We start from the raw sequence: 27,647 nt of genomic DNA, 5'->3' as shown, positions 1-27,647 counted from the left end.
ATTCACTTTCCTGTGAGGAAAATATTAATTCCTAGGATTTATGGGAAGTTTTATTTCGCTTGTATTTACGATGTTCCAAAATAATATAATAGAACAGAAAATAATAACTTAATTTTTCATAGAGGAAACGTCAGTTGTGGCTAATCGGATGAGACAGTATACACATGACAAATACAAACGCTACAAGATACAAGAGTAATGCCGCTATACACGTGCATCAATAACAAAGCGTTCTTCTCAACCGTTTCGGTAAAAAGCTGAGGGATGGGGCTGGAGAAATGCAACCACTCTCAAATTCATATATATAACTATGGATGCAAGGACTGACCATGATATCAAAGTTATAGTTTTGAGGTGGTATAGTTTTTGTTTTTATTAATTTGTTTACAAACATTGGAGTGAAACAAGCTTATATTGATTGGGTGCGACAGTTGAATTTGGCTCATTGGGTCAGACGTTATATTCTTCAAGAATCAAATGGGCAAATGTCATTAATTCAGAAGTCTAAAAATGGATGAAGCAACTACAGATTGCCCCTTTAAACACACTAAAAATGCGTACAGTCATCAGGGTGAAAACTCAGGTCTTTATCTCGTAAAACCAAGGCAGACACGAGTGGGCTATCGGCATCAGCAGCCTGTGGCTTTTTAATAGAAATGTAGTTATTGTGACTTTTGCCGGAACTAGCACGTCCGACATGCTGCGAACTGGTTGAACGCTGGTTTCAATCGCTGATTGGCGCTTTAATGTATAATTTATTTGCCCCTCTTGCGTGCGCAGTTAGCCCAACCAGTCGGTATCATAGTCCTTTATGGTAGCCCTTATAAGTAGTCCAACAGCGCCTCCCAGCGGTAACGTCTCGAACAGTAAATGTGATAAACGAGGAGGACTTTGTCAGTAAAAATTGGCGCAAGGCTGGTTTGTCTGGAGCGTTGGTGGGATTATTCTTGATTTAGAGAGATATAACAAAAACAACGCTAATGATTTTGTCAGTAAACAAAAAAACGATTCAATGAATTAACGGTTTCATTGTTGCCTTCAAATTTTCTGCGCTGTATGTTAGTCAATGGTCTCCACCTTGGCTACAGTAGATGCCCAGTGGAACCACTTTTAATCTGAATATTTGCGCTTTAAAACCGTGTTGGCATGTCACGATTCCACATCCTTTTCCTCTTCACGCTGACCTTTATTAGAGAGCTGCTGGGACACAATGAAGGTAAGATTTAGATATACTGCACTTTGACTTAGACTATTAATATGTTTCTTTACTCACAGTTTAAACTTTGCATTAGCCTTGATGTACAACATGTTATTCTATACCTGATGTTGCATAAGCAGTTATGATTTGGACACTCAAACTATACTTTTGTAAGCTACTATAAAATCATTAATGCCAGGAGAGACAAATGCTTTCCTTGTCAATCTCATCTATGGTCCATGATACAGTCCATGCAATGGGGAGTGAGGACATACCTCCACATATCACCACAGTTATAGGGCAGGTAATGGAAAGCAGCTGCAGTGGCATCTTTAGAGGGAACTGACAGAATACAAAGAGAGCATGGGGTATTTCCTGAAAAGAAACTCATCCACTCTTGTAACATTCTTTTTCAGTTAAGGAGAGAGCAAAGAAGCCCAAATATGCCATCTATGCATTTCATCATGAATAAATATGTTTTGCGGGTGAATAGAAGTCCTCAATATAGTTACCTGTGTTTGTTATCTGATGTTGGGTATGTCACCCCTTTTCAGACCCCTGTAATTACAACTCCAATCACAGACAAATGACTGAGTGTGCATGGACCAGCTGTGTCAAGGCCCTAATTTAACCCCTACAAGACAGTGATTTGAGTCACCTCAGATCCACCCAAACTCATACCTACTGCCAGTTGATAACAAAGCGAAAATCTAGTCGGCTAATGGATTGATTCTGGCTATGTCTCACCATTGCTATTATCACACGTTCTCGTCCTTTACCACTTCTCCAACTGAAATACAACGGTTGCTAATTGGGAATGGCCTTTCTAAACCTCAGCATGAGAATATGTCCATTGAAGTACAGTTGGACTGCAGTGAATAGTGGTCTTGTGAAATCCACCCCCTCCAATGTGACTCATTTCTCCTAGCTGGATGTTCTCCCTGCAGTGGTCATTGCATGTCTTCCTGGTAAAGTAACCGTCTCAATGGGAGCTGTTGGACGTGGGCCAGGCTGGTCTCACTGTGATGCACGTTGTGTCAGTCTGCCTTTTTAAAACCTCACCGTCATCAGGCGGCCACAGCAGCAGCCTGCATTACTGCTTTAATGGAAAATAGGCTGTTAGGATGAAGAGGTGTTTGACTACTAATGTCTACCATGTTGAGACATGTTGCAAAGGATTTCAATCACTGCAGAATGATTGTTGATTGTAGAATGGTTGGAACATGTTTAACTATAAAGTTGATGTTTATATTTTATTGTACAACTGCTGCTGAAATGTAAACTATCTTGAATAGCGAAGAGTCTGTTTATAGACAGTAAATGAAAGATTATCTTCACTTGGATTTGCTAACATGAGGGAGACTCGGGTGATAGAAATCTACTGGCATGTTTTTATGTTATTCAGAGTCAGACTAGAAACAAGGCATTTGATGAAAGTGTTGTAACATCATTGTAACTTCTTCCAGTGGAAGTTTAGCAGTTTATTGCAAGTGCCCAAATTACTAACATTAGAAACTTTGAGTTGTGTCACCATGAATAGAATTTTCATCGGTCTAAATGAAAAGTAATGACTCATTAACTTCCCCTGTAGGCTGGGCAAGCTAATCTAATATCTGAACCAATTTGTTGTTACAAATACTCAGGGATAATACTCAGCTCAAAAAACAACTCAAATCTGGCAGCCCTCTTTCTAAACAGTAGAGTCCCTTATAAATATCCTTCAAGGGATTATGTTCTTGAAATAGGCTTAGACCACAAGTGAGGGGAAAGAATGAGGGTGTTAAGGGAGACCTACTGTATGGAAAGTTAGATTCAGCTCCTAGGTTTAAAGATACAGTGTAATGCTAAGTAGGCAAAAATAAATGTTAACAGCTTTAGACCCAGTACTAACTAGTAATTACATTCAAAATGGAGTAGGGGACTTCTGCTCGCCAGCTTCATCTGTTTCATGTGTCATGATTTCAGTGCACATTCAGCAATGTGTGCCCAGTTAAGTCATTTCCCTACACTCTTTACTATTACCTTTTACTTCCATGTGATGCTAAAACACTTTTACGTTGCGATAAATGAAACATCAGCCAACTAGAAAGTCAGTCTTTTGTCAGAGGCATACTGGTTTGACTGGACTTTGGTTTTGGATCCAAACCCCTGGAGAGTTTTTAAAAACATTTTTTAAGATTTCCCTTATTGGAAATCCAGGTGTTAAATAGGAAGCTGGCTCAGGAAGGGACCAGAAACCAGGTTGTGTGGAACTGAGACTCTGTGGAAAAACCATTAGCATGCCAAAATACATATAGGTCACGCAGAGAAAGTAACAGTTTTCTTCCTGGGAAGGAGAGGAGGACCAAAATGCAGCGTGGTTATTTATAAAAATCTTTAATGAAAGATGAAAACGTGAACACTATACAAAATAAGAAACCGTGGCAAAACAGTCCTAACTGGTGCAAAACACAGAGACAGGAACAATCACCCACAAGATACCTAAAGAATATGGCTGCTTAAATATGGTTCCCAATCAGAGACAACGATAAACACCTGCCTCTGATTGAGAACCACTCCAGGCAACCATAGACTTACCTAGAACACTCAACTGAACACAACCCCATAGACTACAAAACCCCTAGACAAAACAAGACACATAAATCACCTATGTCACACCCTGGCCTAACCAACATAATAAAGAAAACACAGAATACTAAGACCAGGGCGTGACACTATATTCCACTCTTCATGTTCTACATCAAAATCATTTGATATTCATCACAAATAAGCAAATAAATACAAAAGTAGGTTTATGAGTGGGAAAGAACAGTACATATCGTCCATAAAATCAAATCCAATGTATTTATATAGCCCTTCTTACATCAGCTGATATCTCAAAGTGCTGTACAGAAACACAGCTTAAAACCCCAAACCCTAGAAAGGCCGAAACCTAGAAATAAACCTAGAGAGGAACCAGGCTATGAGGAGTGGCCAGTCCTCTTCTAGCTGTGCCGGGTGGAGATTATAACAGAACATGGCCAAGATGTTCAAATGTTCATAAATGACCAGCATGGTCAAATAATAATAATCACAGTAGTTGTCGAGGGTGCAACAGGTCAGCACATCAGGCAGGAGTAAATGTTAGTTGGCTTTTTATAGCCGATCATTGAGAGTATCTCCTCCACTCTTGCTGTCTCTAGAGAGTTGAAAACAGCAGGTCTGGGACAGGTAGCACGTCCGGTGAACAGGTCAGGGTTCCATAGCCGCAGGCAGCACAGTTGAAACTGGAGCAGCAGCACGGCCAGGTGGACTGGGGACAGCATGCCAGGTAGTCCTGAGGCATGGTCCTAGGGCTCAGGTTCTCCGAGAGAGAGAACTAGAGAGAGCATACTTAAATTCACACAGGACACCGGATAAGACAGGAGAAATACTCCAGATATAACAGACTGACCCTAGCCCCCCGACACATAAACTACTGCTGCATAAATACTGGAGGCTGAGACAGGAGGGGTCAGAAGACACTGTGGCCCCATCCGATGATACCCCCGGACAGGGCCAAACAGGCAGGATATAACCCCACACACTTTGCCAAAACACAGCCCCCACACCACTAGAGGGATATCTTAAACCACCAACTTACCATCCTGAGACAAGGCCGAGTATAGCCATTAGTATAGTCCATAACTACATTAGTGGCTAACAAATGGTTTTATTTTGTTTTATGCCTTTTTGCTATGACTGATCAGCGCTAATTGGTTTCAGACTCTGGAACCACACTGCACAGCAGCTACAATGAGGTTGTTCCAGAGGAGGAGTACTATACTCCCAGACTGGACTACAGGAGTAAGTAAGGAGAACCACACAGTCACAACACTAACATTAGGAATAAGCTTGTCATAATGTAAGTGGACACTTACACTGAATTGGAAATCTACGTACCCCACATCACTGTTTTGAAATCATTATCTCTTGATATCAATTGGGTCTGTAGCACACTGGTCTTGGCGCTGTGTTCCAGTGTGTGATTAAACAGTGTTGTTTCGATGCAGATCCAAGATGGTGTCACTTTTTGAGCCTGGCCAATGGGGATGTGACCTGCCACTCCCCCCGTGGAGGGAACTACCGCAGCACCCTGGGCACCCTCTGCGAGATGACCTGTGACCGCGGCTACAAGCTGCTGGGCAGAACCTCTGTGCAGTGCATGCCCAACCGACGTTGGTCTGGAACCAGTCACTGCCGCCGTGAGTACAGGCTGAATACAGACAGATACATGTCATCTATTGTTAATGAAAAAGGACCTAAGTTTTCTTTAGAAAAACCTCCATAGGAGTAATTTGTATCTCTTTTTGACTATGGTGTGTTGACTCCACAGAGGTTCGTTGCAACATGCTGCACCTGATCTGGCACGGCACGTACCACTGCACCCAGGGATACATGGTGGACTCCAGGTGTGATTACATCTGTGAGCCGGGGTACCGGATCGAGGGGGACCACTCTCGCACCTGTCTGGTTGGGGGGTCCTGGAGTGGGGCAGAGCCCATCTGTGAAGGTACAGCCTACACAGTGCCTCCAGAAAGTCTTCACACTCATTGACTTATTCCGTATTTTGTTGTGTTGCAGCCTGAATTCAAAATAGATTATATCATTTTTTTTCTCACCAATATACAAACAGTACCCCATAATGACAAAGTGTAAACACATCTTTAGAAATGTTGGAAAATGTATTGAAAATAAAATACAGAAATTTCTCATTTACATAAGCATTCACACCCGAGTCAATACATGTTAGAATCAGCTTTGGCAGCGATTACAGCTGTGAGTCTTTCTGGGTAAGTCTCTAAGAGCTTTGCACACCTGGATTGTACAATATTATTTTCAAAATTCTTCAAGCTCTGTCAAATTGGTTGTGGATCATTGCTAGACAACCATAAGTCTTTCCATATATTTTCAATCATATTAAAGTCAAGGCTGTAACTCGGCAGCTTTCACTGTCTTCTTTGTAAGTAACACTAGTGTATATTTGGCCTTGGTGTTTTAGGTTATTGTCCTGATGAAAGGTGAATTCATCTCCCAGTGTTTGTTGGAAAGCAGACTGAACTAGGTTTTCCTCTTGGATTTTGCCTTCGCTTAGCTCTATTCCATTTATTTTTTATCCTGAAAAACTCCCCAGTCCTTAATGATTGCAAGCATATGTTTGTTTGTTTCTTTCATAGGCCTGGGCAGCTCCCAATGGGCATGTCTCCCACAACACAAACACAACACAGATAGATATTCATCTAGTGCCTCTCTTTCCACATGTTTCATTTCCTTCTTTTGTCTTTGACTCAAGACCAAGACATATTTCTAATCTTCAAAGTTCCCTTCCCTCAAGAGGAATTGATTCAGTTGACCAAGACCAACAGATGTTAACATTTAACAACAAAAAAGTATATATTATTGTTCTTCAATGGTTTACCAAACTGATGTTGTTTCAGATCATGATCCTCCCAAAATAAAGTGTCCCCTGTCTCGGGTGAAGGTCGCAGAGCCTGGGAAACTAACCGCCAGAGTGTCCTGGGACCCGCCGGTTGCCACGGATACTGCTGATAAAACATTAGAGTATGTCAGTCCTTATTTACTGCTTTTTCTCCTCTCCTCTTCTTCCCCTTTGCTTTATCTGGAGGTGAAACGTGTGTTTGTTGTCTGTTTGCAGTGTAACGCTGATAGGCCAGCGGCCAGATAGCAACTTTAAAGAGGGGATACACATTATCCGGTACACAGCACACGACCAAGCCAGGAACAGGGCTGCCTGCAAGTTCATTGTTCGGGTTGAGGGTAAGACATCACTGTCAATGTCAGACGCAATGATCTGACATTTGGACTAGAGCAAAACCCATACTTTACAGGACAAACACATTATACAAACAAACATTCAACATTCAATTGATACATTTCATCACGCAACTAAATACTGGATTTTTTTTTACTGAGTATAAATCTAATTCCTTCAGTGACAAACAACAATCATATTTCCCTTGTGGAGAACTTCTATAAACCCTTTATAGACATCCAAGAGTCATCATATTTCAGTACTGTTTGAAGATGGCTGCTTTGGGCCCGTATTCACATAGCATCTCAGAGTAGGAGTGCTGATCTAGGATCAGGTCCCCCCTGTCCATATGATTTTATTTATTATGATCTAAACAACATAACTGAACATAGATCAGCAATTGGTTTGTGAAATCAGGCTCTGCTCTCTCTCCAGTCAGGAGGTGTCCAGTCCTCAAGACCCCTCTCCATGGTTACCTCACCTGTGACTCTGATGGGAACAACTACGGGGCGGTGTGCGAGTACCACTGTGACGGGGGCCACGAGAGGCGGGGGACCTCCCGCCGAGTCTGCCAGTTCGACCGCAGCTGGACTGAGGCCCCCGCCGAGTGTGTCAGTTAGTATTGAGAGCCAATGACAGAGAATGACCTTCTGAAAGACCATCTGGTTTGTTGTGTTCATAATTTAACCCATACATGTAAAGTGATTACACCAACAATACACTGTTTTTTTATTGCGCATGTAGCAATGGAGTTTAAAACAGATGTGAACACAGCATCTGCCCTCCTGGACCAATTCTATGACAAGAGAAGGCTTCTGATTGTGTCGGCACCTAACGTAGCCCATGGAGACTACAAGCTCCAGAACCTTATGGTGCAGGTGAGTCAAGAGACTGTATTCAACAGCGCCAGAACCGTAATGTGTCATTGGTAAATGGACTGACTGATCTATATTGAATAGTTATTTAGGAGGCAAGGTGATCTATAGATTTGTTAGTCTCGACTCACCTTTAAAGTCATTTGCAATGTCATACACGCCCAGAAAGACAGCTGGATGGTTAGGGCATTATCTGCTAGTCAGGGAAATTTTGCACTCAACTTACTTTTACTTAGGAACGAAGGATTATGTGGAAGGTAAGGCTTCCACAAGAGAGCGCCACTGCTAGCTACTACGGGATTTAATACAAATGAAATATAAGCAGCTTGTTTTTATGATTGTGACCATTCTTGGGGTGTTTTCATGCCTAGAAGGCAGATTGTGGTCTGGACCTACGACAAGTGACGGTGATTGAGCTGCTAGGCTCCCCCCCTCGAGAAGTGGGCCGCATCAAGGGACGTCACCTGGACACTGAGGTCATTGAGGGTCTGAGGTAAGGGGATCTCGCATAATCATGTTGGCTGCACTCCATCTTCAGGTAATCAAATACACCATCACTGTCTCGACACTAAATGGTTATCTGGTGCTGTGTGTTGTACAGGCAGGCTTTCAGGATCTCCAGATCCTACTTCAACATGGTGCTGTTGGACAAGGATGGTTTGGACCACGAGAGATTCATCACTCCTACCACATCCGATGAGCTCTTCTCATACATCGACGATAACCTGTTGGATGAAGAAGAACGACATCGGCTGGAGTTGCACAGAGACTACTGTGACTAAGACAGTGGTTTGGGGAGGTCAGACACTTATGTAGATAGCGCAGAGGAAAAAGCTTTGCTATGTAGAGATACAATCATGGACACCAGGGTGGCTCAGAATAGAGAGAGAAACAAGGAAACACGCAGGTAACAGCTCTGGTAGTGAAATGTTTCCACTGGCTGATAGATAATGATCTGATAGATTTAGAGATAGAGGTAGCCTGTTTTTACAGGTCTAAAAGTATAGAAACATATGTACGCATCTTTTTTTACTTCACTACCCATACTGCACTGTAACAAACGCGGATGATTACAGGTTTAGGCATTTCACATATTTATTAGGTGAATGAATACAATTTGATACAGCCATAGCAGTGGAGGCTGCTGAGGGGAGGACGGCTCATAATAACGTCTGGAACGGCATCAAACCATGCGTTTGATACCATTCCACTTATTTCATTACCACAATCCTGTCCTCTCCAATTAAGGTGCCACCAACCTCCTGTGAGCCATAATAAAAGCACACTTGACTCAAGTTACAGTATGAAAGATAATGACATTTACTTTTAAGAGGATAGAGGTTGAGAAATAAAATGTGTCACTTTTTGTGCAACTGATCATATTTACATATATATTTCAATGTACCACATGCTTGAAATCCCTATCACAGGTACAGTAGTTTTCATTTGATTGCCATGAAGCACCACACAAGATTTGATATGGACCAAAAATGGACACAATTTTTCAGTGCCTTCGAGTGCAACAGAGATTCAGCCTGAAACTGAAAACCCGGCAACCCCCATGAAGCACCCTAGTTAATAATGAATGGTTTGCTGATCATGGATGGAATTTAGCTTGAAGAAATATGTGGAAAAAAATGTCAATTAAACATGAGTTGTTGAATTTGATCAACTCTTTGGTTAGTGCTGTTTATGATTTTAAAAAGCATTTAAATATTAAACACACAACCTTGCATTCAAACATATGAAATTATACCTCGGCTAGCAAATACCTGAAGACCTCAGATGAGTTTACTATATATGCTTTCAAAAGCACTTCTTTTGGTGCTTGCGGTTAAACACAGCTGTGATAGTCTTTTGGTTACAGATAATAATGGTGATAAAAAGTTGAGGGATTGCCCTTTGTCAATTGCTCTTCTCTCAGGTTATGAGATGGAGTCCTCACTTGCTCTTGTTCTTGCCCATAGAGGAGCGTAATGGAAGAGAGCCCTCTGCCCATGAGTCAGGGTATTGCATCATCTTCTGCCACAGAGACACCTCCTCTCCTGTTGAGTCCGCCTCCACTTCCTCCTTGCCAACCTTCAGTGTGGCTGAAAAGTAGGGCAACAGAAATGCAGTGAACTAAAGTAGGTCTGACCTGTCCACACAATACAGGAGCCCTACGCATAGTGTGACATTTGGGAGTTCACTGCTTTTGAAGCAATTTAAACAATGGGCCGACTGCCCATCACCAGAGGGGGTAACACCAGAGGAGGTAGCCTGTTGGGCAGGAGAGTTGGGCCAGTAACCCGCTGAATCAAATCCCTGAGCTGACAAGGTAAAAATCTGTCTTTCTGCCCCTGAGCAAGGCAGTTAACCCACTGTTCCCCGGGCGCCGATAACGTGGATGTCAATTAAGGCAGCCCCCCGCACCTCTCTGATTCAGAGGGGTTGGGTAAATGCAGAAACACATTTCAGTTGAATACATTGTTGTACTACTGACTAGGTTTCCTCCTTTCCCTTTTAGATGTTTGCCCTCTGAGGTAGCTTTTCGTTACTACCAACTTTAACATCGGCAAAATAGGTGACCTGCAACGGAATGATAAATATTGAATTAAACATTTAAAAACGGAAGAGGAATACTACCATAACACTTCCCCTCCATAAAGCAACAAGGTGTTGTGTCATTACCTGTGCCTGTGCTGAGTCGAACCCCACCCAGGAAGTCATTACTGGAGATGGCCTCCCGGTCCCACACGGTCAGCTCCAGACACATCTTACTCAGCTGGTCCAGGGTCAGGCCTTTGTACACAAATGTGTGGTCGTAGTGAGGGTTCAGAGTCTTCTTCACCACCGGAGTCTTCCTCTTAGTGGACTTGGACTTCAATGGCAACAAGTATCTAGGGTTAAAGCATGAGTGAAAACTATTACATTTTGATGAAGGCTAGGTGGCAACAATGTTTTTAATTCTAGTAATCAATAAAGTATGTATTTTTATTAAAATTAGTGGGAGTTGCACTATCTCCTGAGTGAGAATGATGAAACAGAAGAAATTCATAATCTCTGAGTGAATGTGAAGATTTAAAGTGATATCATGCCAAAAGCGAACCCTTTCACAAAGGAATCCGACGTGTCCCCTGCTTTCATTGCCGTCAGGTTCTTGGCCTCTTTGATCAAGACGTGCAATTCCCCTCCCTCCTCCGTCTTTGACTTGTTGCCTAGAGAAAGAGTCTTGCCTAGGGGGGATAATGGTGTCAGACAGCCACTGGTAAGGATTTGAAACAGACAGTGTCGACTGAGCTTTTCTGTTCCTCTGTTCTGTCGACACTGGCAGTCCTACCTTTAGTCTTCTCTGTTGGTGGTTTCTTAGTCGAGACGTACTTCAGGGAAATCACCAGTTCTCCTTTGTACTGAGAAAAGGCAGAGGACTGCAGTGGTGATGCCTACGAAGAGAAGAACAGCTGAGGTAAAACCACTAGACTACAGGTTAATAATGTATACTGTAGATTAGAAATACATTTAAAATGATTGATGTGTAGGGCCTGGCGTTTGTTCCAACCATGAAACCTGATCAAGAACAACTCTGAGCCCTGATGATGGCGCCTACTCAGGCGTACTTTTCCCATGAGCGCCACACACTCCTCGTGTTGGCCGTTGAGGTCCCTGCAGTCCAGAGGCACCTCTACCTCTCCCAGGAAGGCATTACGGCCCAAGCGGTCATGGTGCCAGACAGAGAGCTGGAGGGAACGAGTGAGCACCTGGGAGCGGCTGATGGAGAACTGGAGGAGAAGAAGGGAAAAAGTGTGAGGGAGTGGCAGGATATGTCAACATCAAACCCTTCCCTCACTGATCTGTGAAACGACATCTTTAGAGTTTCTCCTTCCACCCTCTCTGGCCTTCACATCCGAGTTCCCTGTTCTGTATACTCAGTGAATTAAAAAAGGGCAGAAACAAAATCAATATTTGTTTGCCGTTTACTAGAAGCAATAAACTCTTTATGTTGAAGGTCAACATCAATCTTACTGCCTAGTGAAGGTGGAGGCATTATCGACTTAATGACCAGCCATTGAGATAGACAAATAATAAGGGATTTGTCCACAGCCCAGGTTCATCAGTGTCCATCTAATTCTACTGCAGTTCCAGAGAGTCCATCACCTTTAGGATCTCATTGTAGGTGGGGTCCACTGTGTTTCGTTTGATGCTGGTTTTCTTTTTACCAGTGCGAGACTTGTCAGGGAGAAGATAGCACTTGACATACCTGCAGGACAAAACGACATGAGAATAATATTTTTTCAACACATTAAAGCCCCCATGCAATCTTGGTAATTGTATTTTTTAAATCATCACTGCATGTCAAATCACTGTGTGCGTGTTTATTTAATGAAAATAACTCCAAGATATATGTTTTATCACTTATTTCCCTGAGCCTCCTTTGGCCCTTGAAATTCTCACTCTGATCATGTAAGCTTGAGGAAACAAATTTGAATGCATTTACATGCAAAGCCCTGATTGGCTGATATGTCTAGAGCCCACCCCCTTACCCAGATGAACAGCCATTGGTGTATTATAATCAATCACATTGTGATGTCATGATAGGGGCCAAAAGTTTCATCCTACCTGAAAAGGCTGAAATTTCAGGCATAATTTTCAAATAGCTCTTACACAAAAAGGGCACTATCATAATTTTCAAACTTTCTGTGTTATTTTCGCCCTCATTGTATCATCAAAACAACTGTAAAGTCACCTTAAGTGCACTGCCCCTTTAAATAGTTCACATTAATATTAATAGTCCTGCAATTAGGGCTGGTATCATCATTACCTGCAATACCAATAAACTATTTTGACTACAAAAAAATGTGTACCTACATTTCCAGAATACAAATTATAATTTTTATTCTGAATTAAATGGAAAATCTTCCCTTTGGAACTCTGATAAATGACCTCTGGGTACATCAAAAATGTTGTAAACAGGACAGGGTCTTATCTAAGATGATCTACGTTATGTCATACAGTAATAACACTGAAGTGTGTGTTTACAGTAAACAACAGGATTACTGGGAATCATTTTCTACAGCGCTGCTCATCTACTGTCATCATGAAAAGAAGACAGGAAACCCATGGAAGGGTGTTTGTCTCACTTTAAGGAGTGATATACATGATATAATGCATCCGAACAGCTTAGTTGAAATACAATTCCAGATAGGCGTCAACCATTACTTTTATCCATCCTGTGTTTTCAGATGAGGGGTATATGAAGGAGAGGATACAAAAGGAAGAAGCATCTTCACACTATTGAGATGCACCCATCAATTCCTACTGAGACTATTAGACCCTAGTCCCGAGAGGACACTCACGGGTTGGAACGCTGGCGTGTGGCGTCCCCGTGGGCCAGCGAGTGGCACTCCTTGACGAGGACGGCCAGGCTATGGGTGGTGTCATCGTATCTGAGAGAGAACACAATGTCCCCGCTCACCTCCACGCAGTCATAATCTCCTGCCTCACTGTAAATACTCATCAGACTCCCCAGTGTACTCTGTGGTGGACACATTCACAATTCACCAAATAGCTGTTAGTAGTTAGTTCAACTGCATTGATATTGGATACAATTCTACAACTTGGACGAGAAAGGTAAACGTATTGTATCCAATCAAGAAAAAAACTTGTCCCTGGAAAGGCGCACAAACGAGGCCGAAACTGTGACAATGAAAGTCAGGTCACAGTCAAATTTTCCTGCCCTGAAGCAATTTTGAGCTTGAGCCGTTGTTGCCATGGTAACTTAAATAGGCAGCAGCTCAACACACGAACCAGGATATCCTGAATTGTCTCCAAAACATTGTGTTGTTGACTTATCAATTCTGTTTCTAAAAATATCTTCAGGGACTAAAACTGGCATCACACACACTAACTAGAACCTATGAAAATAAGATAAGTGAGAATCACATGCATTTACCTTGGAGCCGCGAAGATTTGAGGTACTTGAGCCCACTGTCTTTCTATGGATGCTCACCAAGTTATCAATGTCCTCATCATCCTCCTCGTCATCCTGCAATGACAACAAGCAAATCTGAACTCATGCAAAAGACAACGCAACTGCATTTGTCATCAATACTAAGAAGTATTTTATAGTATAGTGAACTATTATGCCTCAGTGTATTATGAGGAAGTGGGCTTCTGCTCACCGGCACATTGAGGCCAGGCACAGACTTGCTTCTGTCACCCATAGAGCCCTCCGATACTTCCTGACGCAGGTCCAGCACAGATGTGAATTCTGATTGAAACCCATGAAGACATTAAATGAGCATGCCTTCATTTACTCAAGCAGGCCTGAAGCCCTTAAAAATAACCTTATTTAATTATAGCTTGGGAATCAGAACTACTGAGACGACCGACACACAAGAGTCTCACCAGAGGGTTTCTGACCTTGTCTGACGCTCTTCTTGAACAGCCCGTCGTCTTCCAATAAGACAGACCCGGTGCAGGGACTTACACTACGACGATTCACTACGGAGGACTATGGAAAGAGATGGGGGTTACAGTCAGGTGTGACAGTATAATATGTATTGGCTGGAGACATGAGGAAGACAGGGTTAGGTTCAATTCCATTTTTTACCAAGTGGACTTTTTACTTCCCAATTTGACTGTGCTGAAATGTAACTAATCCCAACACCTGATGGATGTGTAAACTCACCGTGTCTATGTTGGCGCTGTGGATACCTGTGCTTTCTACTTTGACTGGAATACTGGACACACTGGAACCTGCTGGACTGGACCGACCTGTGCTCTTCTTCTTCCTGGGTCATAAACACCATTCATAATGAGGAGCCATCCCAATGAGTCTCGTTAGCATGTAGCGCTAATGCCATAGGCCTATTTTTTGGGATGTAGACTTACATTGGTAAGAAAGGAGTCCCAAGAGAGGGCTCCATCTCTGTCCTGACAGTGTTCAAGCTTGCTTTCTCTGCAGATTTAGTGTCACTGCGCTGGTGCTGTTGCTTTTTCTCAGCTGCCACTGGTTCTTCAGAAACTTTGTCTGGCGGACTGTGAAAATAACAATGAGTGTCAAAGTTCTGAGTTGAAACTCCATCCACATATTACAGTAACTGCGTCACACTAATGATCATGAAGCCTGTGTTGTCCCCCCAGATATAAAGAGGGCTCACTACTTGTTGGAGGCCGCTAGGTCCATCAGTCTGGGTCGGGGAACAGGGATGGTCGGCTGGCCGGGTTTCAACTCTGTACTCTTCAACAGTTGCTCTCCCATGGTCTCCCTCTTCCTCACTAGAACAGAACACAGAGCTTTAGCATGACAGACAACTGGTAACATGATGTCTGTCAGTGGCTTCATTCATTCATTCAGACAGACAGGGAATACATTACTTTTGATGGCATTTGTAGGAAGTGCAATTCAAAAAGTACATGAACAAAAGCTATGCAGTAATGGAGCTTCCCACTTATCAATAATGAAACTGAGTAGAGGAATTAGGACAAATTCCTATGCTGTCACAACATTAACATTTCATTCTGCACCAGAAGTGAGAGTTTTTAAGTTTCCAACTGAACAGAGCAATGTCCACATCAGTTTCCTGGACTCACATGGGGACTTCTTTTTGAGGGAAGCTCTCACTATGTCGTGTCCAGGGGTAGTGGTGAAGCGGTTGACTCGCTGGTCATAAAACCAGTCTCCAGTGCACTTCTTTAGATCACTGGAGAAAGTCACACCACACGTTGTTACCACCGTGTTAACACATCATGGATCAAATATGGACCAAACCCAAAGAGTAACATGCTGACATTGCAAAAACTCTGCACTGTTGTCAAAATAGACACCAGTTTAGAATGCAACAGATTTGCATAGCGGATCCACATCATGTAAACCCGCTTAAATCCTCTCCTCGAGCGGCGTTCTACAGCGAGATGCTTTAAAACATATGATATCACGCTTTGCATATAGATACAGCAAACACAGGGATCCTGGTTATGCTAAAGGATAGGGTGGGATAACATACAATACAGAGAAATGGGACTCTTACGCCTCTTTGGCACACACACTGCACACCCAGGATCCATTGGGGCGCACTGCGCGGCAGTTGCGGCACACTTGGTGTTTACATGCCCTACATTGGCTGGAGCTGGCAGACAGTCGACCCAGTGGTTCCTGGCAGCGACCGCAGCTGCGCTCACTGTACCTCCCACTGCTGCGCTTGGCCCCCTTCCTCTTTATGTCCAGCAGCTCTGTTTTCAGCTTGCTGAAACACAGGGAAGGAAGACGTTGGTTAGACCCTCTCCTGTTGGTGTCTGTGTTGAAATCTTTGCCTAACTGGATGTTGAAAGTCTAAAAGTGACTTCCTCCTTCATCTGCACTGATGTGAAATACTGAGCCGATTAGGCGAAAGCTAAATTCCCACCAGCATCCACTGTATTGCTTTCACCTGTCCTGTTTTTTCAGATCTGTGCAGAAAAAAGGAAATGAGACAAGGTGAGGAGGAAGCCACTTTAGGACTATTGAGATGCAGCCGGGAAGGAGAGTTCTCACCGGACACGCTGCTCCTCGGCCTGCCTTAGCTCCTCGTCCCGCCGCAACACCTCCAGGATCAGCTCCCGCTCCGAGTCGGTCAGGAAGGCCATGTTGATCATGTCTGCAGCCTGTGGCATGGCACCTCCGTCCCAGACTAACCTCCTCAGGGATAGTCAGCCTAGACCAGACAGGCTAACCAAAGAGCAGACCAGGGCTGAGTCCAGAAGGCATGAAATGGGAACATATGATTTTCTCTCTATAAGTTGTTCTTTCTGCTTGAAAATGATTTCCTCCTGCTTTACCAAGCACTGTAGCTACCGTTTAAAAATCACTCTCATGATGTCATACTAGATACTGTAGAATTCTATAGTGTCTTAGTCACTTAACAATGTTTACATATCTGGTATTACTCATCTCATGTGTATATGCTGTTTTCTATACTATTCTACAGTATCTCATTCACTTAATGCTTAATATCTTGCATTACTCCTCATATGTATATACTGTTAATTTCTATACTATATCTTAGTCCGTTTTGCTCTGACATTGCTCGTCCATATGAAGTCAAGAAGTTTAAATGTATTTGGCTACGGTGTATGTAAACTCTGTTTTTCACAATTCCTGACATTTAATCCTTGTAAATATTCCCTGTCTTAAGTCAGTTAGGATCACCACTTTATTTTAAGAATGTTAAATGTCTGAATAATAGTAGAGAGAATTATTTATTTCCGCTTGTATTTCTTTCATCACATTCCCAGTGGGTCAGAAGTTTACATAGACTCAATTCGTATTTGGTAGCATTGCCTTTAAATTGTTTAACTTGGGTCAAACGTTTTGGGTAGCCTTCCACAAGCTTCCCACAATAAGTTGGGTGAATTTTTGTCCATTCCTCCTGACCGAGCTGGAGTAACTGAGTCAGGTTTGAAGGCCTCCTTGCTCGCACATTATTTTTCAGTTCTGTCCACACATTTTCTAGAGGATGAGGTCAGGGCTTTGTGATGGCCACTCCAATACCTTGACTTTGTTGTCCTTAAGCCATTTTGCCACAACTTTGGAAGTATGCTTGGGGTCATTGTCCGTTTGGAAGACCCAAGCTTTAACTTCCTGACTGATGTCTTGAGATGTTGCTTCAACATATTCACATATCTCAAAAAAGTACAATCTTTGTCTCCATGTGCAGTTGCAAACCATAGTCTGGCTTTTTTATGGCGGTTTTGGAGCAGTGGCTTCTTCCTTGCTGAGTGGCCTATGGTTTATGGCGATATAGGACTCGTTTTACTGTGGATATAGATACTTTTGTACCCGTTTCCTCCAGAATCTTCACAAGGTCCTTTGTTGTTGTTCTGGGATTGATTTGCACTTTTCGCACCAAAGTACATTAATCTCTTGGAGACAGAATGCGTCTCCTTCCTGAGCGGTATGATGGCTGCATTGTCCCATGGTGTTTATACTTGCGTACTATTGTTTGTACAGATGAACGTGGTACCTCCAGGCATCTGGATGAACCAGACTTGTGGAGGTCTACAATTTTTTTTCTGAGGTCTTGGCTGACTTCTTTGGATTTTCTCATGATGTCAAGCAAAGAGGCACTACATTTGAAGGTAGGCCTTGAAATACATCCACAGATACACCTCCAATTGACTCAAATGATGTCAATTAGCCTATCAGAAGCTTCTAAAGCCATGACATAATTTTATGGAATAATCCAAGCTGTTTAAAGTCACAATATGTAAATTTCTGACGCACTGGAATTGTGATCAGTGAATTATAAGTGAAATAATCTGTCTGTAAACAATTGTTGGAAAAATTACCGGTGTGTCATGCACAAAGTAGATGTCCTTACCGACTTGCCAAAACTATAGTTTGTTAACAAGACATTTGTGGAGTGTTTGAAAACTGAGTTTTAATGACTCCAACCTAAGTGTATGTAAACTTCTGAATTCAACTGTATATAGTCTTAATCCATTCCTACTTAGATTTGTGTGTATTGGGTATATGTTGTGTAATTTGTTACAGTATGTGACCAATAAAATGTGATTTGATCACAGCGAAAACCAGTGTAAATCCCATCTAATCCCAAACATCAGCCGCACTGAAGATGGAGTAAAACTGACAGAGGCTTCTTTATCCCCAGCTAAAGTCCATTTGATGGAGGAGCCACTTTCAGTACATAAGCCACGACCTCACATAAGGTGCAGGCTGCTCAGACAGAGCACAGCATGACAGTGTACCCCTGCAGGAGAGAGAGTGTGTTCAAACAGTGGAGGGCTTGCTGTGAGGGGAGAGGACGGAGAACAGGTAAAGAGCCCATGAGCGGAGGGCTTGCTCTGAGGGGAGAGGACGGAGACAGGTAAAGAGCCCATGAGCGGAGGGCTTGCTGTGAGGGGAGAGGACGGAGACAGGTAAAGAGCCCATGAGCGGAGGGCTTGCTGTGAGGGGAGAGGACGGAGACAGGTAGAGAACCCATGAGCGGAGGGCTTGCTGTGAGGGGAGAGGACGGAGACAGGTAGAGAACCCATGAGCGGAGAGGCCGGGGAACAGGTAGAGAGCAGTAAACAGTACAGGCAGGAAAGCCGGCAAACGGGTGATGAGCAGGCATTTACCACAGCACTTTAATAAAAGAAGTACGCAAAAGCATTGAACAGGGACTATGTGCTTCTTATCAGAGTCCTGCAGTTTGTGTGTGTGTGTTTTTTATTTACGTCACCTTTATTTAAAAAGGCCATAGGGGATATAATTACAATTTAGCAATTAAACACTGGAGTGATAAATGTGCAGAAGATGAATGTGCAAGTAGAGATACTGGGGTGCAAAGGAGCAAAAATTAAAATAACAGTATGGGGATGAGGTAGTTGGATGGGCTATTTACAGATGGACTATGTACAGGTGCAGTGATCTGCTCTGACAGCTGGTGCTTAAAGTTAGTGAGGGAGATATGTCTCCAGCTTCAGTGACTTTTGCAATTTGTTCCGGTCATTGGCAGCAGAGAACTGAAAGGAAAGGCGGCCGAAGGAAATGTTGGCTTTGGGGGTGACCAGTGAAATATACCTGCTGGAGCGGTTGCTACGGGTGGGTGCTGCTATGGTGACCAGTGAGCTGAGATAAGGTGGGGCTTTACCCAGCAAAGACTTATAGATGACCTGGAGCCAGTGGGTTTGGCGATGAATATGAAGCGAGGGCCAGCCAACCTGAGCATAGAGGTCGCAGTGGTAGGTAGTATATGGGGCTTTGGGGACAAAACGGATGGCACTGTGATAGACTGCATCCAATTTGCTGAGTAGAGTGTTGGAGGCTATTTTGTAAATGACATCGCTGAAGTCGAGGAGCGGTAGGATGGTCAGTTTTACAAGGGTATGTTTGGCAGCATGAGTGAAGGATACTCTTGAGAAATAGAAGCCGAGTCTAGATTTAATTTTGAATTGGCGATGCTTAATGTGAGTCTGGAAGGAGAGTTTACAGTTTAGCCAGACACCTAGGTATTTGTAGTTGTCCACATATTTTAAGTCAGAACCGTCCAGAGTAGTGATGCTGGACGGGCGGGCAGGTGCGGGTAGCGGTCGGTTGAAGAGCATGCATTTAGTTTTACTTGCATTTAAGAGCAGTTGGAGGCCATGGAAGGAGAGTTGTATGGCATTGAAGCTCGTCTGGAGTTTAGCTAACACAGTGTCCAAAGGGCCAGAAGTATACAGAATTGTGTTGTCTGCGTGTACAGGTGGCTCAGAGAATAACCAGCAGCAAGAGCGACATCATTGATGTATACAGAGAAAAGAGTCGGCCCGAGAATTGAACCCTGTGGCACCCCCATAGAGACTGCCAGAGGTCCGGACAACAGGCCCTCCGATTTGACACACTGAATTCTATCAGAGAAGTAGTTGGTAAACCAGGCGAGGCAGTCATTTGAGAAACCAAGGTTGTTGAGTCTGCCGATAAGAATGTGGTGATTGACAGAGTCGGCCCAGGTCGAGGAATACAGCTGCACAGTATTGTCTCTTGTCGATGGCGGTTATGATATCGTTTAGGACCTTGAGCGTGGCTGAGGTGCACCCATGACCAGTTCGGAAAACAGATTGCGTAGCGGAGAAGGTACGATGGGATTCGGAATGGTCGGTGATCTGTTTGTTAACTTGGCTTTTGAAGACCTTAGAAGGGCAGGGTAGGATAGATATAGGCCTGTAGCAGTTTGGGTCTAGGGTGTCTCCCCCTTTGAAGAGGGCGATGACCGCGTCAGCTTTCCAATCTTTGGGGATCTCAGGCAATATGAAAAAGAGTGGTTGAACAGGCTAGTAATAGGGTGTTGCAACAATTTTGGCTGATAATTTTAGAAAGAGAGGGTCCAGATTGTCTAGCCCTGCTAATTTGTAGGGGTCCAGATTTTGCAGCTCTTTCAGAACATCAGTTATCTGGAGAAATGGGGGAGGCTTGGGCAAGTTGCTATGGGGGGTGCAGGGCTGTTGACCAGGGTAGGGGTGGCCAGCTAGCTAAAAAGCATGGCCAGCCGTAGAAAAATGCTTATTGAAATTCTCAATTATCATGGATTTATCGGTGGTGACAGTGTTTCCTAGCCTCAGTGCAGTGGACATCTGGGAGGAGGTGCTCTTATTCTCCATGGACTTTACAGTGTCCCAGAACCTTTTGGAGTTTGTGCTGCAGGATGCAAATTTCTGTTTGAAAATGCTAGCCTTTGCTTTCCTAACTGCCTGTGTATATTGGTTCCTAACTTCCCTGAAAAGTTGCATATCGCGGGGGCTATTTGATGCTAATGCAGTACGTCACAGGATGTTTTGTGCTGGTCAAGGGCAAAGGTATGGAGTGAACCATGGGCTATATCTGTTCCTGGTTCAAACTTTTTGAACGGGGCATGCTTATTTAAGATGGTGAGGAAGGCACTTTTAAAGAATAACCAGGCATCTTCTACTGATGGAATGAGGTCAATATCCTTCCAGGATACCCGGGCCAGGTCAATTAGAAAGGCCTGCTCGCTGAAGTGTTTTAGGGAGCGTTTGACAGTGATGAGGGGTGGTCGTTTGACCGCAGACCCATTACAGACGCAAGCAATGAGGCAGTGATCGCTGAGATCCTGGTTGAAGACAGCAGAGGTGTATTTTGAGGGCAGGTTTGTTAGGATGATATCTATGAGGGTGCCGTGTTTAGGGATTTGGGGTTGTTCCTGGTAGGTTCATTGATAATTTGTGTGAGATTGAGGGCATCAAGTTTAGATTGTAGGATGGTTGGGGTGTTAAGCATGCCCCAGTTTAGGTCACCTAGCAGCATGAGCTCTGAAGATAGATGGGGGGCAATCAATTCAAATATGGTGTCCAGGGCACAGCTGGGGGCAGAAGGTGGTTTATAGCAAGCGGCAACGGTGAGAGAATTGTTTCTGGAAAGGTGGATTTTTAAAAGTAGAAGCTCAAGTTGTTTGGCATAGACCTGGATAGTAAGACAGAACTCTGCAGGCTATCTCTGCAGTAGATTGCAGCTCCGCCCCCTTTGGCAGTTCTAGCTTGTTGGAAAATGTTGTAGTTGGGATAGAAATTTCAGGGTTTTTGGTGGCCTTCCTAAGCCAGGATTCAGACACAGCTAGGACATCCGGGTTGGCAGAGTGTGCTAAAGCAGTGAATAAAACAAACTTAGGGAGGACGCTTCTAATGCTAACATGCATGAAACCAAGGCTTTTACGGTTACAGAAGTCAACAAATGAGAGGGCCTGGGAATGGGAGTGGAGCTAGGCACTGCTGGGCCTGGATGAACCTTATAGCTAAGGGCTATAAGAACTGGTCGTCTAGTACGTTCGGGACAGAGAGTAACAGGAGCAGGTTTCTGGGCGCCGTAGAATAGCTTCAATGCATAATGTACAGACAAAGGTATGGTAGGATGTGAATACAGTTGAGGTAAACCTAGGCATTGAGTGACGATGAGAGAGGTATTGTCTCTAGAGACATCAATTAAACCAGGTGAGGTCACCGCATGTGTGGGAGGTGGGACAAGAGGGTTAGCTGAGGCATATTGAGCAGGGCTGGAGGCTCCACAGTGAAATAAGACAATAATCACTAACCAAAACAGCAATGGACAAGGCATATTGGCATTAGGGAGAGGCATACATAGCAGAGTGATCATAGGGTCCAATGAGTAGCTGGACGGGCTGGAGACATGGCGATTCAGACAGCTAGCGTGCCGGGGCTAGCAGAAGGGCCTTAGAGGGACGTCGCGATGGAAGAAGTCTGTTGTTGTAGCCCCCTCATGCGGTTACGTCGGCAGACCAGTCGTGATGGATCAGCAGGGGTCCGTGTAGTAAAAGGGTCCAGGTCAATTGGCAAAATAGGTATAGTAGCCCAAGAAATTGACTGATGGACCACTTCAGCTAACAGTCCGGTATGCTCTAGTCAGTTAGCGGGCCACAGCTAGCAGGCGGGCATTTAGGGGACGTCGCGACAAAGGAGCCACTTGAAAAAAAACCTCGGGCAGATTACGTCGGTAGTCCAGTCGTGATGGATCGGCGGGGCTCCGGATCGGCAATAAAATGGGTCCAGTCCAATTGGCAAAATAGGTATTGTAGCCCAATGAGTGGCTGATGGTCCTCTTCAGCTAGCCGGGAGATGGGCCTAGCATAGGCTAGCTCCAGGCTAACTGGTGCTTGCTTCGGGACAGGGACGTTAGCCAGGAGAAGCCAATCGGATAGCAGATAGCTAGCTGCGATGATCCAGGTGACGAGGTTCAGAGCACATTGGATGAGGCAGGTTGCAGGAGAGTATGTTGAAGTTGGGGTTAAGAAAAATATAAAAAAATATATGCAAAGAAAAAAGTTACATAAAGATGTATACCCGGGACAAGACAAGACGAAGACAAAAGATGTCAGACTGCTATGCCATCTTGGATATGTGTGTGTGTCTTGACTAATCAGATTCAAAGTAATCAAAGGTCAGGCTTGGTGCATGTCTACAGAAAGCAGAGCACTTTCCTTCCGTTTAGCAGACAGATAGACACAAGCAAACACTCTCTACAGTATGAGCCTACACCTAAACATAAGCGATCTGATATGCTGCATCAGTCTGATCAGCTGGAGGCCTATGTGCCTGGTCCCATCTGGCCAGGGAAACAAAGTGGTATAGCCTAAGCCAATTTATTTCTGTTAAGAGAACATTTGAATATTCAAAACTTCTGTCGGCTAAGCTACCTAGACCTTTTTAATCCGACAATTTGTGAATGGAATTAATCAAAATGAACAAATAGTGATGACATGTGCATTAACACAGTCTAGCCTGTGTAACTTTTTAATTATAGGCTTACACAGGGTTATAATTTTAAAAGATTGGGAATGGGTGGTGCCCATCGCTGGGCCTACATGATGCAACCCTGTATATAGCAAGCATTGCCCTGTTAGTTATATTGTCCAATCACAGCTGTCTCTGTGTCTCCCCTGTTAGTCTAGTTTTAAAATATAATACATATGAACAAATACAAGGTTGCTGCAGTTTGACAGGGTTTTCAAATCAAATTAAATGTTATTAGTCACATGCGCCGAATACAACAAGTGTAGACCTTAGAGTGAAATGCTTACTTACGAGCCCCTAACCAACAATGCAGTTTAAAAAATACAGATAAGAATAAATAAAAAATAACAAGTAATTAAATAGCAGCAGTTCATCCTCCCTACAGGGCAATACATTTTTCCAGGAGTTAAAACTGTGTGACCCGATTAGAAAAACTCTCGTAATCATAGACCATTTAAAACAGTTTTTTTGCAACTGATTAATCACTATATGATACCCTACACAGAAATTGACTTTAAAGTATGAAAGGCACTTTTTAATTGGCCAAGTCAACAGTATTTTTTGGTTGCCTGAAAAAAATGGGAAAAATAGTTGTTTACACGCAGAAAACAACATGCAGGAAATTATGTTTTACTGGCCTGCTACATCAGACACGCAACTTTTGCAGAGCATGAGCGCGCTGGCTCCACGAAAGGCATGCTCTACTCGAGCATAAAATTATTATTTTCTATATGGTTCTATTTTCAAGATTTCGACATGACGCTCACGTCTTACGGGATGTGACACTAGAGACACAATCGCTCAGTAAAACAACGGCTTCACAAATTATTTTCAATGAAAGGAAAGTGGTGAGAAGCGGAGTGGGCAGGGACCGTTGGGCGATGCAAGTATGGACGAGGGAGCTGAATAGGGCGGGACTAAAATTGGGGAACATGAATTTTACGCAAATCTTCTCCGACATTGCTGCACGAGTAACCAATCAAAGCTCACCATAGCTTCCAACCCCCACTAGATTGGCTGACAATGGTTGCTGATACATAGCGAAGCTAGAACAGCTAGGTGAGTTAGAGCTATGTAGTGTATCTCAAATCAAACTTGATCACATGCGCAGAATACAAGTGCAGACCTTACCGTGAAATGCTTACTTACAAGCCCTTAACCAACAGTGCAGTTCAAGAAAGAGTTAAGAAAATATGTACCAAATAAACTAAAGTGAAACATTATAAAAAGTAACAATAAAGAGGCTATATAAAGGGGGTACCGGGTGTCATTTGTACATGGAGGTAGGGTGACTATGTATAGATAAATAGCAGCAGCAGCAGTGTACAAAACAAATAATCCCGTGGCCGTTTGATTAATTGTTCAGGTTTTGGGGGTAGAAGCTGTTAAGGAGTCTTTTGGTCCTAGACTTGGTCCTATGCCAGGCAATAGGATAAAGTGGCTCACGCTTTGCTAGCCGTGGCCAAAATTTACACTTCTAGTATAGCAGGTAAAAAAATAAAATAAAAAAGTGACTTATTTTGTGACACCCCTATTGGAACTCTTTGTAGTTTGGTTGTTTTCAGTTTTTTACATTTTTTTATCCCCTGCCTAATGGGACAACACAGAGCAGGCAATCCTTAAGGTCCCTGCTACAACTTGGTTCAGGATTTTTACCTGGTTACTATCAGGAGAAAGAAAGTGTCCCCACCTCTGAGTACAGTACGGACGGACGAGAATGTTAGTGGATCCTCTAGCGAGCCTCCATGCAGAGGCTGCTGCTGCCACAATGCCAGCCCGTCAGAAGCCTCTGACTCTGCCTTGCTAAAGTTAGCTGGGTAATAAGGGAGATGGAGCTGACAAGCAGACAGACAGTGATCTAGCTTAGAGCCAACACCCTGAGATGACCGTGCTGCAGACAGAACAGAGTAGAGGTGGACTAGTGGAGGATATCAATCTCCCTCGCATTTCACACCAGGACGTACAGTACTGTGTCAATCCCACTGGATTAAACACCAAACTATAACGCCTAACTACAACAAACTAAGCCTATAACTTTGTACTATGCCTGAGTGGTGCAGCAGTTTAAGGCACTGCATCTCAGTGCAAGAGGTGTCACTACAGTCCCTGGTTCAAATCCAGGCTAGATCTTATCCGGCCGTGATTGGGAGTCCCATAGGACGGCGCACAATTGGCTCAGCAGTGTCCGGGTTTGGCCGTCATTGTAAATAAGAATTTGTTCTTAACTGACTTGCCCAGTTAACTACAGGTTAAATACATAAAAAATTACATCATGTAGAAAATCCTTTGCAGGGAAAGAAAACAGTCTGACATATTTCTCAAAGTAGATCTTGTGCTTTTAGAGTCTGACACAAACATAAATCAACATGTTTTACATACAGATAGCATTTTTAATTTCAGCATGTCATCCTATGGTAAAATAGGAAAGGACATGGGAAAATAGTCTCCAGCTAATCTTATTTTGACAGACACTGGCACACACATATACAGTATTGGGAATGATAAAGTAGGACTAATCGGATCCTTGTGTTTTTAAACCCCATAGAGAACCTCTCTGTCCGGGTGAAAGGTTGCTTGGAGGAATGGGAACAGGAAAGGAAAAAACAACACGAGCTCAGCATTATCGCAGGGTCCCACCCTCTAAGGACACAGAACGGCGGGTGGAAAGCACTGGTTAAACCATTTGTTTAATCCTGACATCAAGCCTGTCATCGGCCATGTTCCAGTCATGAGCTTCAAGCTCCAGTTGAGTCCAGCGCCTCAGAAGACGTTGAATAATGTTGAGAATGAGTTGAAGAAACAGGAAAAACACTTATTGATTTCAATCATTTGCATTCAAAAGGTCACTAGGCACAGGGTTGTTGTGCTATGCTATGTCACTCGTGGGGGAGGAAACTTCGTCATTGTTTGAACGCTTGAGGCTAATCGACTCACGCTTGAGTAGTGTACAATATATGTAGGGCAGCTCAGTTCAGAAGAAGACTGTTAATGTCAAGGAAATTGCATGAATAGCAACGTTAGTAGGAATTGTGTGGATGTAGGAAAACCTCAACAAAAAAGTGCTTTTCCGGGGCATTGTGTTTATAGGCTATATAAAAGAATGATAATTCCAATTGAACAATCCATGAGAATATCATAGTATGTGCAATTTCCTGGACAGTTACTCAACATGGAATGTATAACCAAATCTGTCACCTTATTGGGCAAATAGTTATTTGCCTCGGCTTGTAATATATCTCAAAATAAAGTAGGGCTATAGGCTACAACAAAACAAAATGTAGCTTAAACAATGTAAGGGATGGATTTAATGTTGGCAACACATCCAGTTTGGAAAAAAGCAGTTATCATCACACATGATCTGAAGACAACCCGACATAAGAACTGCATTTGAATGAGTGAACGCACATATAGTTCATGTTAGATAAAAGGTATTTTAGCAACAGTCCAGATTGTTTAATTACCTTGAAAAAAAACGTAAACTTTACTCCGACTGTGATCCGAATCAATTCACCACTATATTTCCACAATCCAGGAAGGGAGGACGTAAAAAAAAAGAGAACAGAATAGGCGCGTTTTAGAGCAGACTGATAGCGGGCAAAACAAGTGGCATATAGTTTCTGCGCCATGTCGATCAATGGAGTATAGTAAAGAATTCCAAAGAGAGGTTTCCCGTGTCAAGAAGACGTATTCAGCAATTAACTGTTTTGCGTAAAATAACTTTCATTTAAACTGTAATTAAATATAACCGTTTGAATGCATGTTATAGATCAGAATGAATCACGACAAACTCAACGTACCTCTCTACCCTTTGCTGTAATGTGTCGTCTTGACTCCTTCCCAGTCTAACTCACTCTCTCCTTCCTGCATTCGGGTAACTTGACTTTCAGCGTTGGTGGTTAGAAACCTAAAATCCCGGAAGATATAGAACGGTTGTGACAGCGGTGGTGCGGCAGAGGTACAGAATTTTTCCGCAACAGGTGCATTTCCTCTGCTCTATTTCCCTAATTCTCTGAGAACGGCA

General features: G+C 43.3%; 2 protein-coding genes across 9 annotated transcripts; one reads left to right on the top strand and one right to left on the bottom strand.

The window, feature by feature from the left end:
• Positions 1-14: 14 nt before the first annotated feature.
• On the top strand, positions 15-9,159 carry LOC139391041 (sushi-repeat containing protein X-linked 2). Its single transcript, XM_071138523.1, has 10 exons — positions 15-1,216; positions 4,943-5,023; positions 5,230-5,421; positions 5,553-5,729; positions 6,655-6,778; positions 6,873-6,994; positions 7,425-7,604; positions 7,734-7,867; positions 8,236-8,357; positions 8,466-9,159. The coding sequence occupies exons 1-10, from the start codon at positions 1,147-1,149 to the stop codon at positions 8,644-8,646; spliced, it is 1,383 nt and encodes a 460-aa protein (XP_070994624.1). The 5' UTR covers positions 15-1,146; the 3' UTR covers positions 8,647-9,159.
• On the bottom strand, positions 8,942-27,601 carry LOC139391039 (synaptotagmin-like protein 4). Of its 8 annotated transcripts, none has more exons than XM_071138520.1 (18): positions 27,424-27,511; positions 27,088-27,139; positions 16,377-16,550; positions 15,874-16,089; positions 15,437-15,546; positions 15,004-15,121; positions 14,735-14,881; positions 14,532-14,634; positions 14,264-14,354; positions 14,023-14,111; positions 13,794-13,886; positions 13,198-13,376; positions 11,999-12,101; positions 11,461-11,622; positions 11,184-11,286; positions 10,953-11,079; positions 10,535-10,743; positions 8,942-9,954 (listed from the first exon to the last, which is right to left on the bottom strand). In XM_071138520.1, exons 3-18 carry the CDS (start codon positions 16,493-16,495, stop codon positions 9,806-9,808), a joined length of 2,118 nt encoding a protein of 705 aa, XP_070994621.1. In that variant the 5' UTR covers positions 16,496-16,550; positions 27,088-27,139; positions 27,424-27,511; the 3' UTR covers positions 8,942-9,805. The 8 variants fall into 8 exon arrangements, with proteins under 8 accessions (XP_070994621.1, XP_070994618.1, XP_070994616.1 ...); XM_071138517.1 differs by having other exon boundaries at positions 14,249-14,354; positions 27,424-27,510; XM_071138515.1 differs by lacking the exon at positions 27,088-27,139 and having other exon boundaries at positions 14,249-14,354; positions 27,424-27,601.
• Between the last annotated feature and the right edge of the window lie 46 nt (positions 27,602-27,647).

The sequence above is a fragment of the Oncorhynchus clarkii genome, chromosome 31 (assembly GCF_045791955.1).
Source record: "Oncorhynchus clarkii lewisi isolate Uvic-CL-2024 chromosome 31, UVic_Ocla_1.0, whole genome shotgun sequence".
Lineage (NCBI taxonomy): Eukaryota > Metazoa > Chordata > Actinopteri > Salmoniformes > Salmonidae > Oncorhynchus > Oncorhynchus clarkii.
This window is presented reverse-complemented; position numbering and strand designations above follow the sequence as displayed.

Bases quoted from the DNA above. Each gene is read 5' to 3' on its own strand.
- LOC139391039 (XM_071138515.1), bottom strand. From the start codon at position 16,495: ATGCCACAGGCTGCAGACATGATCAACATGGCCTTCCTGACCGACTCG. The intron at 11,287-11,460 runs GTACGCCTGAGT...TTCTCTTCGTAG, and splicing joins GTGTGGCGCTCATGGGAAAA to GCATCACCACTGCAGTCCTC. The intron at 11,080-11,183 runs GTAGGACTGCCA...TATCCCCCCTAG, and splicing joins ACCAACAGAGAAGACTAAAG to GCAAGACTCTTTCTCTAGGC.
- LOC139391041 (XM_071138523.1), top strand. From the start codon at position 1,147: ATGTCACGATTCCACATCCTTTTCCTCTTCACGCTGACCTTTATTAGA. The intron at 5,730-6,654 runs GTACAGCCTACA...ATGTTGTTTCAG, and splicing joins GGCAGAGCCCATCTGTGAAG to ATCATGATCCTCCCAAAATA. The intron at 8,358-8,465 runs GTAAGGGGATCT...TGTGTTGTACAG, and splicing joins GAGGTCATTGAGGGTCTGAG to GCAGGCTTTCAGGATCTCCA.